We start from the raw sequence: 11,334 nt of genomic DNA, 5'->3' as shown, positions 1-11,334 counted from the left end.
ATAAAATAAAATCATAATTTAATACTTTATTTAAAATTTTATATTTTAAAAATTTTATCTTTTGATATATTTTTCTTCTTATTGACGGAAAAAAATAGAAAAAAAATTAAAAAATGCATTAAAAGAACAAAAAAACAAAAAATGAAAATAAAATAAAACAAAATAAAAAGACGAAGAGGATAAATATATATATAGTAAATAGTTATTTTTGACCAAAAAAGATATGAACACTGACAAGACTTGCTCATAAAAAATTGAATCTAAAATTTTTTACCATGAAAGATGCGAACGCTGACAAGTCTAATCATAAAAAAGTGAAATTAAAGTTATACTCATATAAGATATATTTTGTTCGATAAAAATGACTAACCTTTAAATTTGTGTTGATAATTTCATAATAAATTTCTCTCACCTTTCATCTTCTTTCATCTTCAAACCCAATCCCTAACCCTAACAATATAACCACAGTTTCCTCCTCTTCTGCCTTTATCCTCCACCTTTTTCTGCCGCCACAACCCCCTTCCACCACCACCATTCCTTCTATTCCCTCACCCTCTCTTCCCCTCCATTTCCTGTACATAACATCTATGTAACCTTTGGTATTTTTTGGGGAAAAAAAAAAGAAAAACATAAATTGTGGGGTGCTACAAGAGACACGCCAAATAGCGGCAGTTTTTTTTGAGAAATTGCAGCGGTTTTCAATCGCCACAAAATAACATACTAACAATTTTGAAAGCGTTGCGGTTTAGGGCATAGGCATGTGATTTACGGCGATTTACAAGAACCTCTGGCATAATCGCCGTAAAATCAATAAATCTATTTGCTACGGCTGTAAACTGCCGCTAGTTGGTAAATAGTTTTTTTTTTAAATTGTGGCAGTTTTTAACCGCCGCTATCCTGTACGTTGGTTTAAAAAAAATTGAGCTAGTTTGAAACGGCCACAATCTGCTATATAAAATTAAAAAAAAAAAAATTTCTGAAAGTCAAAGTACTTTGAAATATCCTCCTTTTTATAGGTGAAATATCTACATGCACTAGCAAAGTTGTAAGTTTTATCTACATAGCAACAATTAATAAAAAAAAAAGACAAAATACTAACTTAACACATCAACAACAAAAACATCTATATAAACATAATTTTCAGAACTCAACGCATTACAAAAATCTAAAGAAAGCACTGCTGAATTCTTCGTTTTTCACCTTGAACACACCACAAGTGCTTGTAGTCGATGACGCCTTCTTGACCAATCTTCCACACAAAAAACAATAATGTCATGAGTCATTTTCTCCTAATCGACCACCTTTAATATGATGTTATTTCGTGCATTTCAAATGCTTCAGATTATTGCATAAAAAAAATTCATGCCTTCTTGTCATGCTTCACCACTCTCCAATTGGAACACTCAAAACAACCTTTCATCCTTAAGGTTATCCTTCAAAATGCTAAAATATAGCAAAATCCAATCTCAAATTCATATAATGCAAGCAAAAGCTAGTTTTAACATACCTAATAAACAAATAACATATCAAGACTAATTATGATAAATAAATTTATTGACAAGTAGCAAATGACAAAAGAGAACAAAGGATATTTCTTCTTCATAAATGGGATGATTAAGCATCAGCAAGTTATTATCATTCACAATGGCTCTAATTAATAATTCTTTTGCTTCCTTGTGCTTCTTTCTCAGCATGTTACAAATCTAAAAAAAAAAGCTGAGTCAAGAATAAATCCACCAAGTGTAATTTCCTTTTTTTCCCTCGTCCAAAGCTCTAATTACAACGAACGCTTGAATGGATGTTTAATTCATTTCATTAAATATGTTAACAGATATAGATTGAAATCATTTGTAACTTGCAGGCCTATGAATCTAACATTTTGTTTATGTGCAAAAAATAATTTGATTTGCCATTGAAACACATGCAAATACGGTAGAATAAATTGTTTATGTGAAAAAACATTTTGATATAGTACTTGCACGTTTCATGTTGTTTTATTCAGGAAAAACAATAGCCCATTTTCATGGTTAAATGCATCTCTCCAAGTATCCTAAGATTACATCAGTTTTCCTCTATTATATGAAAAAAGGCCATAAAAATTATGCCTAAAAATGTACCTGCTCAATAAGACAATAACTTCTTCTAAAGATTCCTTGTAGTTTCTGAAGATGTTCATAACAATGTTATTTTTCTAAAATTGTGCAAAAAATAATTTGATTTGTTTACAAATGCACAATTTAAGGTTGGTTCATGAACATTCTCAAGCAATATTACATGCCCAAATCCTACAACAGCATATGCCATGTCCCTAGCAAGCTCAGCTTGAAATCACCTAAATTAAAAAAATATATATACATCAAAGAAAAACTTCATAGATGCTTTTGTAAGGTGCATCTAACTCTTAATAAGCATGCAAACATTTAACATATAATAGCAAGATAGAAAGCTAAGTTTAACTGCAATATTACAAGCATAATGACCACCAAGCCTTTTAAGTATTCACACCATTTTGTCAACCAAAACCATAACAATTCCTCTTCAAATCCCTCCTGTTTTCTAGGATTACAAACTCAAACAAATTGCCATATAATTGGGGGCATTTTACACTTACCTTGTTTTCCCTTTGTATATTTAATCTGCAACCCAACTTCATATATAATGCAGAATACCATTACAATTTTCTTCATCCTTTTATTGTTATGTGTATTAGCAAAAGTATTCAAAGTATTTATGTTCATCATTAAAACCCCAAGGATATAATCAAGAATGGCGTTGAGCAGTGGCGGAGCCACATAGTGGATTGTCCCCCAAGTTTTAATTTTTTACATGTAAATTATATGTAAATTTTAGCTTAGTCCCCCTTAAAATTTTATTTTAGTCTTATTTTATTGTGTAAATATTTTTGGCCCCTCTAATATTTCATCTAGTTCCGCCCTGGGTTGAGCCCTCGCAACCTGGTCCTTATATAACAAATGCTCCTTTAAAACACCTTAGCTGAGCTCCAAAGCAAAGAGAAGCAAGAAAATATTATATATCACAATAAATACCCACATAAATGTGCTATGGAATTTTGTGCACCGTTCTACAGGATTTCATCCTATTTTCTTCTTGCATATCCTCTAAGAGTTATTATCAGAAACACTTCTAAAGGGTCAGATAAATCCGCTTGGCAAACAATGGTTTATTCCATAAAGAATTAACAATTGAACATTGCAAGAAAAGGTGTGACTAGTTTGATCTATGCAAGACACAAATACTGGTATAAATGATTGTTTTAGGTCCATAAAAGCAGTCATAACTCTATGTTGCACACCTCCCATATTAAGTTGGTATTTGTTCAAAAAGAAAAAATGAAAATGAACCAAGAATCAAAAGTTTTAAACTTTCAATAATTCAAAACAGAGAGTGTGATTGAAAAAAAAAATTAAAATGAATAAAAGAATTTTAACCTTAGCCTCCTCATAAGCTAACATGTAGCCAAAGGATACTCTTACAGCTCCAGTTGGTTTTCCATTAATTACATCATGATCATCCCAGCAAACATGTCCAGCCTAAATGCAGAAATATTATTATTGTTTTTCATTATACAGTAACATCACATCTAGACCAATCACAGATAGTCATGAGCAAGTTAAAGCAGAAAATAGAAATACCTCTGTATTTCAAAAAAGATCCAAATGAGACAAGCCAAGGTAGTTTGCATATGCACTGGATTGCAGAAGCATCCTATCTAAATAGACAGCAGGTGAAGATTACCGTCACCATTCAATTGATGACTGTAAAGTAAAGTACAAATAAACAGTTCCCATAACCAACAAAAGTCTTTTCTAAATTCTTCATCCAAGTTCCTGTAAAATTAAGTCGTATTGCAATTTGTAAACTAAAATAAGAACTTATTAATTACATAAGTATTAGGGGTGGCAACACGATCCAAACCCGTGGATACCCACCTTGCTCTTACCCGCTCGAGGAGGATAATTATCCGCCCCCACATCGAGGCGGGTTTTTAACGGGATGAGTTCTTGGGCGGGGTGGGGACGGGGTCGGATTTAGGTTAAATCCGCCCCTACCCGTCCTATCCACCCCATTGCCACCCCTAATAAGTATGATTGAAGGAAGTTGGCTACTAGTGATTAAAAGAAAAAGAAAAGAAAAAACTATAAATGTGTTTATTATGATGATACTTATTGATGATTGGGTTTGATTAATCAAATAAACTCATTTCAGAGATAGAAAATTTGAAACCACAACTTTAGTTCATGATTCACCCATGAGAGATTTTGGGCCATGCATAGGCCTTACCTGTTTCTTTACCTCCCTAAAAAATGAAGGTGAAAATGTATAACCTTATCAATGTGGAATGAATGTACAAATCTAAACTGAAATACAATAATATGAAGCAAAAACATTCTTTTAAATAAGCAAAAGAATAGAAATGAAAGCAACTTGTAACTATTTTACAATAGATTTCAGCACAACAATCATTTATCTAAAATAGATATTAGACTTGTAGAACACAATTAGCATAATTAGGGAAAAATTTCAAGTCCCTCACCTCATTTTAGCTGCTCCAGTGATTGAAAAATAGAATAAAAGACCTAGGACAGAAAGGTTAGAACAATGAGTAGAATCGAGCAGCGAATTTGAAGGAGTAGGCGCGGACGTCGAAGAGTAGGTAGGACTGACCTGAACCTGTGATACGTGGTGCTGGCGATGGAGGCTGGAGGTGATGGTGGTAGGACTCTCGTGCAGCTGCATCCTATTTGAACCACACACTGCACAGGAGGAGATCGCGAGTAAATTGCGACGGATGAGACAGAGCAAAGGAGTACGATGTCGACCTTGAATCCAGCATAAGCAGTACTTTTTTTCAAAGGGGAAAGGGTGCTTGTAATGAGGTTAGCAGCGACGAACATGAGTTTGGTAGGATATGAAGATTTGAGGATGAGAGAACAATTGAAGACTAGGGTTCAAGTTTGGTTTGCTGTGAGAATAAAAAGATAATGAGATTGAGGGAGAGAAAGGAGCGAAGGGGGGTTAAAACAGATTAGCAGCTGTCATAGAATTCGCCACTAGAACCGCCGCAAAAATGACAGATAGCCACGGTTTTGCTAACTGTTGCAAAATAGCCGTCTCTTTTGTAGTGTGAAAATGAAACAAAATAAAGTGTAATTTTTTTGGAGGCTGTGTAATTGGAGAACGCAGGTTCGTTTTTTGTTTGTTTGATGAACTTTGCAAAATAAAAAAAAAATTCAACAAATATCCCTAACAAAATTTATCAAGTAACAAATGATCAGATTAGAAATAGAATTATGATAACAAATTGTGACAAATAAATAGAATAAAAATAAAAAATCCTAAGACTTGAAAAATTTTAAAATAGAATTTAAAAATCAGAATCATAACAATAATGATGACAAATAAAAAAAATTTAAAAACAGAATTAAGAAAAAATAAAAAATCTTAAGAGACTAGAAGATGCACTGATAGAGGCAAAGAGACTGGACAGTGGCAAAGAGGTTGGATGTTGCAAGACTAAACAGCTAACGAACTACGATGGAGCACGACGGCGTTGAAAACGACAAAACACCAAGACACTGAGAACGACAAAACACCAAGCGCTGAGAACAGCTGGAGGTTGACAAACTGAAACGAAGCCCACGTGGCTGCTGGATGGCGTGAGGTTTCGATAGACGGCGGCAGAGAGGACGGAGAGAAGAGAATGGAGCCTGAGATTGCGTGAGTGAGAGAGGAGTTTGTGATTGTGTGCGCGGAGGGTATGCTTTTAAAAAGTCACCAAAACAAAAAAATAGTCACGCTTCAATAGAGTTACGTTACAGACTTACGGTAACATTTTAAAATTCTTTTGCTACATTTTTTATTACCACCCTTCAAAAACATGGCCTAAAGGTATTAATCGGCACGCTTTAAAAGTGTACCTGTTGCTCTCTATGGTCATGTTTTTAAAAATCGCCACCCTTATAAAAGTGTGTCTGTTGATCCCTTTTGGCATGCTTTTGAAGTATTTTAAGAAAAAGCATGAACAAAATCTCTAATCAAGCGCCACTCTCATAAAAGCATGGTTATTGACCCCTTTTAGCCACGCTTTTAAAACATTGGAAAAAAAACATGGCAGACTTTTTTCTTGTAGTGAGATTGCCAAGGCATGCACTACAAGTCCCTTTAATTCAGCATTTCTGGGTTTAATTTCTTATAGTTGTCACTTACCAGTCATTTCATTAAAAGCATTTGATAACTAATAAAATTCCTCTATTAACAACGCGAGATGCGTTTTTTTATTTCATCATTATTATTATTATTATTATCGTAACCATTACAAGCAGAGAAGCTTATGATATATATGGTTCTATCTGATCTCTCCCTCATCATCTATGATTTGTTAGCGAAGCCGAAGAGGTCAGAACAGCTCCTTCCGCGTGAGCAGAGGGAAGAGCTCAACCCCACTCTCGACTTCACCAGGTCGAACACCACTACCTTCTCCTCCAGCTGACGTGTCCCTATGGCTATGGCTGCTCTAGGACTCGTCCCTCCATTCACGACCCCCAAACACGTCACCCCTGGCCGCGCCTGCACCATTAAGTTATCGCCGGAGATACTCCACGAAACCTCACGGCGGCTCTTCTCCACCTTCACCACCATATCCACGCTAGGAGGTTTTGCGTTGTTTATCCTCTTTGAATCGTAACACAACCCGAACGGCGCCACCGCATTCACCTGCCCCTGCATCGGAAACTGTTTCACGAAAACTTGCCTGAACGTTTCGAATATGGTGTGGTGCAGAACCATGTAAGGTGCTGTGGTTGAAATCAGTGTAGCCCCAAGCATACCACTCGGAGACGACGAAGGAGTCACTGGGAAGACGGAGCGGCCGTTGATTCTAATGGAGCTGATTTCCATGTAGTACTCTCCTTGCGGACTGACGGTTAGTGGAGTGTAAAGAAGATCACGTGAAAGATCGAATTTCTTGTTAGTGTAACCGAAAAGCTTCTGTGGGTCCCCAAATAGTACAGCCCCCGTGGAGGTTGGGTTGCGAGAAAGGCAAAGTGTGAATTGGCGCTGCAAACCGAAGTGTGATGCGAGTTGGTTAGGGAGGGAAATGGGCCCGTGGCCCAGCCCAACAACCCCTTCAACATTGTTGGGCAGGCCTTTCTGGACCAAGGAGGCAGGCGCGCATGAGAAGAGGAACTGAGGGTCGGAGACCGTGGGGCCCAGTCTGGGGCCGTTGTTGGCGGCGGCGTTGATGGCGAGGACGTCTTGGGCGAGCTCAGACACGACGATCTGTTTGGTGATGGGGTTGGTGGACATGAGGGTGGTGGTGGCTGTGGAGCATTGGGTGGAGTGGCAAGAGGGTGCTTGGTAGGTTCTGGAGGCGTAGTGGGTTTGGCAGTTGATCCACATGTGATTGCCGTTAAGATCCAGAAGGAGTGGCACCAGGGTCATAGGTGTTCTCTTGTGAACGTGGGCCCATGGAAGCCCTGTGGTTGGGTCCTTGTGAACCGGTAGAACCAGCAGGTTGGGTTTGTAATTGGTTGTGGTGGGTGGATGGGAATGATGGGAGGTTGTGGATACAGATACGCAGAAGAGAATAGAGAAAGAGAGATAGGTGATGATGAGTAGCAATTTGGAAGCCATTTTTGACATGCAAGAGAGCTTAATTACTAGTTAGCACTGCCTATATACATATAGTTGAAACTTTTGGAGTTATGAGGAAAACGGTGATTCTCAATGATGAGTAGCGGTGACTGGTGAGTGTAAGGGGGCACTTGGCAGCGGAGAAGAAACGCCGGTTGCATGACTTAGTGCCGCTTTCCATGGGAAGCCAATGAACCATGCAGAGAAACATCTCTTTCGCCTGCACTCGGTTTCGTCGTCCACTTCCGGGACATTCTTCGTATCATATATATATATATATATGGACCACCTTATCTCTTTAATTTGCACTGGCAAAGAACATTTTTGTTGGTGTTGAACTGGGCCTCCCAAGCCCAAAAAGAGACAAAACTAGTACTCTAATGTAGAATGTTTGGGCCGTTGGAAGATTAGAGCACGAAGCCCATTAGCAATACCTCTTTCACTTTCTACAAAAAGGAAAAACTACAATTTGAGAAATTTGTTTGGTGACCTAGCTTGTAGCTGTGGCATGGCATTCTGTGTTTCTTCTCCTCCATATCGCTTTCAGTTATATACCCCCGCAAAAATAATAAATACAAAAATCTAACCGTGATCTAAGGAGCATTGCTTGCATGAAATTAACTTAATATTGAGTAAATGACAAAACTATAATGAGGGGCTTGAATTTGATCTTCTGATGGATGGACTATACGAGTTGGAGTTATATGCAAGTGGCAATATTCCCTGACAAACACAGATCTCTTAATGAGTTAATTCACCTGCATGCCCTTCCCCGTTTTCTATTTTCATTTGTCTTCATCAGATTATACATCACATATAGTAAACCCCAACTGTAACATAACATGTACTCTTAATTCTTAATGCAATCTACCATTCAACTTCACCATTTGCTCCTTTTTCCTTTTCTTTTTTCGACCCTTCAACTATAGTTTTCCATTGGATTTTAAGTTACAAAACTACTTCAATATATTATTTAGGATTTTATTCTCCTTTGATGTCAATACCAAAAGTAATTAAGTAAGGGGGAGCTCTTAACTCAACGTAGTTATTGGAGTAGTCTTCCTAAAATGGTGTTGTTGGACTCATCACTTTACAGATTCAATTATGAACAACTATTTTTATGTACGTTTTTTTGTGTATCTTTTGCTTTTGGTATTTAAAATGATAGATAAGAAATGAAAGAAGACAAAAACTTATCTTTTATACCACAACAAAATGTAACACAAGAGAATGTATATATAAAATCTAATACAAACATCATTTTTTGTAATTAATTAATTTTTTTTCCCCTTACTTTCTACTTATATTCCTTTGAAACACAATATCCACATTGCTTATATTGCTTATATGTCACCTCTCCTCATTTTCTATCAAAGTAAAAAATATTGAAATCTATGTCATGTAAAGCTGTTACAAATGTAAAATTCACATGAAAAATATTCTAATTATTTTCATGAAGTGAATAGCCACCTTTTAACAATAAAAGTATGTGGACGATATTATTATTTAGGTTTTCTAAGTTTGGCAACATGCACACGTTTACGCATTGAACTCTCTCCATTATTTTATGACTAATAAGGAGTAACATTATTATTTATTTGGTGAAGGGTGAGGAAAATGCCACCGTACCATATGGTAGCTAGAATAGTTGCCTCCCTCATGATTTCTATTTCATAGTACTGTTGCTCTTGCTGCCATAATTATTATTATCCTTTTGTTTGTTTCCTTCATACAAGAATGAGATCATTTGAACTGAGCAAAGCAAATAATCTATGATAAGTAAAAAATTAGAGGGAAAACCATGGTTGAGCGATTCGAATCTAAGGTGAAAAAGCGTCAAAGATTTTGTAACGCATTGAAAGAGACATATATAATACCTAAAAATTACACAACGGTAGGACTTGATGAAGTACACCAAAACCAATTAATTAGTTAATTAAATTAAATACTTCTAAATGAAAGAAAATGATATAGTATGAAGAGCTTATAGAATATTTGTACAATGTGTATATTGGAGGTTTATGGAGTATTAGAGATATAACTATTAATGTTATCTTTTCTCATCAGCTGAAACTTTTGGAATGAGTGGTATCATGACATGGTATTAGAGCGTTAAATCCGAAAGATCAAGAGTTCGATTTTTGGTGAACCCAAAATCAGTTTAAGCGGGATCCTTGCACAATTAGACTTGCATTTAATTAAATATTTGATAAACTAACTACGAACAAGTGTGAATAATGAGATGTTAATCGATAATTGTAAAGAGTACATATTAATTCTTTTTGTTAATAACCCTAAACCCTATCTATATATAAACTCTCTATTATTGATGGAATTGAATTTAATGACAACATAAGCTAAGTTCAACAAATTAAATTTAACTTCAAAATAAATGAGATATAGTAAATGGACACACAAAATAAAGTGTAGAGCCGACACAGATAATAAAGAGTGAACTGATGATAACATATCTCTTGAATGGAATAGACTAGAAAAGTCAAAAGTGTCAAAATATTGACTATAAAGAAAGAAAAGAATATAAGTAAAGCATGACACTTCATCAATTTTATATAATAATATTTAGAAGATAAAAAAATTAACTAAAATAATACAAACTTATTATATTTAACAATAATTAATAAATTTAAATTTTGATAAAAACTGGTGAAGTTGATACTTGAGTACCGTTAGATAAAAATTTAGTCAAATCAATTAAATTATCTAACGACTCTCAAGTATCAATTTCACGTGAAGTCGACTGTACCTAAGTTTCTACCTTAAATTTTTTTTGTCTTCTTAATATTACTAATTCTACTGATATTCTTGGATGGCCTCTTTTACCTTGACATCCAAAAAAAGAAATCCCATTAAATATCTTCCATTCTTGGTTTGGGCTCCTCTCTCACTCTCTCTCTCAGTTATGGAAGTAATTAACAGCACCACAACCGCTGTGCCTGCAACCAAGCAAACTTACAAACACACACATTCACATTCACATTCCAATAATGATTTCCCCTCCAAAACCATTCTCATTACCATCACTCTCCTCACCTCTCTTACCCTCTTCTTTGCCATTTTTCTTGTTGCATTCATGCTCCGTCGTCTCAAATCCAAACACTTCGCTTCAAGTAGTCCAGGTATGTATGTAACCATTTCTTCAAACACTAGTATAGTACCAATTAATCATGAAATTATTGATTATTGCAGAAGTGAAGGGAGGATGTGTTGATCATCATCATCCAACACCAACAACACCAAATAAATTTCGAGGTGTTCAAGTGTTGACATACAGAGAGATAGAAGTGGCGACAGGTGGAATGAGTGAAGGAAATGTAATTGGGAATGGAGATTCTGGTTTGGTGTACAAAGGAATCCTAAGTGATGGAACTTTGGCAGCAATTAAACTCATGCGAAGGGAAGGGAAGCAAGAAGAGCGTGCCTTCAGAATTGAGGTCATTCACTTCACTACCTATGCTTCATTTAATTCACCCTCTTCTTTTACCTACCCAAACCTTTAACAAACGCACGTTACTCTTTGGAGTAATAACTACATCATACATTAGTTACCAAATTTTATATGTACGTTTGGGATATTAATTACTCTGCTATTTATTATGGTTTATCAATCATACTAGATGTATATTAAAATTAATCATTAAAATTAATTATTAATATAAAATA

The 11,334-nt window shown here is 35.6% G+C and overlaps 2 protein-coding genes and 1 long non-coding RNA gene across 4 annotated transcripts in view; 1 reads left to right on the top strand and 2 right to left on the bottom strand.

Moving 5' to 3' along the window:
• Nucleotides 1–1,009: 1,009 nt before the first annotated feature.
• LOC127748374 (uncharacterized) lies at nucleotides 1,010–4,981 on the bottom strand. 2 transcript variants are annotated; one of them, XR_008010445.1, is made up of 5 exons: nucleotides 4,687–4,981; nucleotides 4,556–4,598; nucleotides 3,654–3,730; nucleotides 3,450–3,551; nucleotides 1,010–2,332 (listed from the first exon to the last, which is right to left on the bottom strand). It is a non-coding gene; the product is annotated as an uncharacterized LOC127748374 (long non-coding RNA). The 2 variants fall into 2 exon arrangements; XR_008010444.1 differs by having other exon boundaries at nucleotides 1,010–3,551.
• Nucleotides 4,982–6,315: 1,334 nt separating this feature from the next.
• On the bottom strand, nucleotides 6,316–7,822 carry LOC107492103 (basic 7S globulin 2). The gene has a single exon (XM_016113078.3). It carries the CDS (start codon nucleotides 7,660–7,662, stop codon nucleotides 6,391–6,393), a length of 1,272 nt encoding a protein of 423 aa, XP_015968564.1. The 5' UTR covers nucleotides 7,663–7,822; the 3' UTR covers nucleotides 6,316–6,390.
• A 2,749-nt stretch (nucleotides 7,823–10,571) lies between these two features.
• The window catches only part of LOC107491861 (probable serine/threonine-protein kinase PBL7), a 3,526-nt gene continuing 2,763 nt past the window's right edge, over nucleotides 10,572–11,334 (top strand). Inside the window, exons 1-2 of the mRNA XM_052251300.1 lie at nucleotides 10,572–10,790; nucleotides 10,861–11,105. Coding sequence (XP_052107260.1) covers nucleotides 10,574–10,790; nucleotides 10,861–11,105 — 462 coding nt within the window. The 5' untranslated portion in view covers nucleotides 10,572–10,573. The remainder of the gene's footprint in view (nucleotides 10,791–10,860; nucleotides 11,106–11,334) is intronic.

This window comes from Arachis duranensis, chromosome 6 (genome assembly GCF_000817695.3).
Source record: "Arachis duranensis cultivar V14167 chromosome 6, aradu.V14167.gnm2.J7QH, whole genome shotgun sequence".
NCBI classification, from domain to species: domain Eukaryota; kingdom Viridiplantae; phylum Streptophyta; class Magnoliopsida; order Fabales; family Fabaceae; genus Arachis; species Arachis duranensis.
The sequence above is the reverse complement of the archived record's forward strand: the minus strand, read 5'-3'. Positions and strand labels throughout refer to the sequence as shown.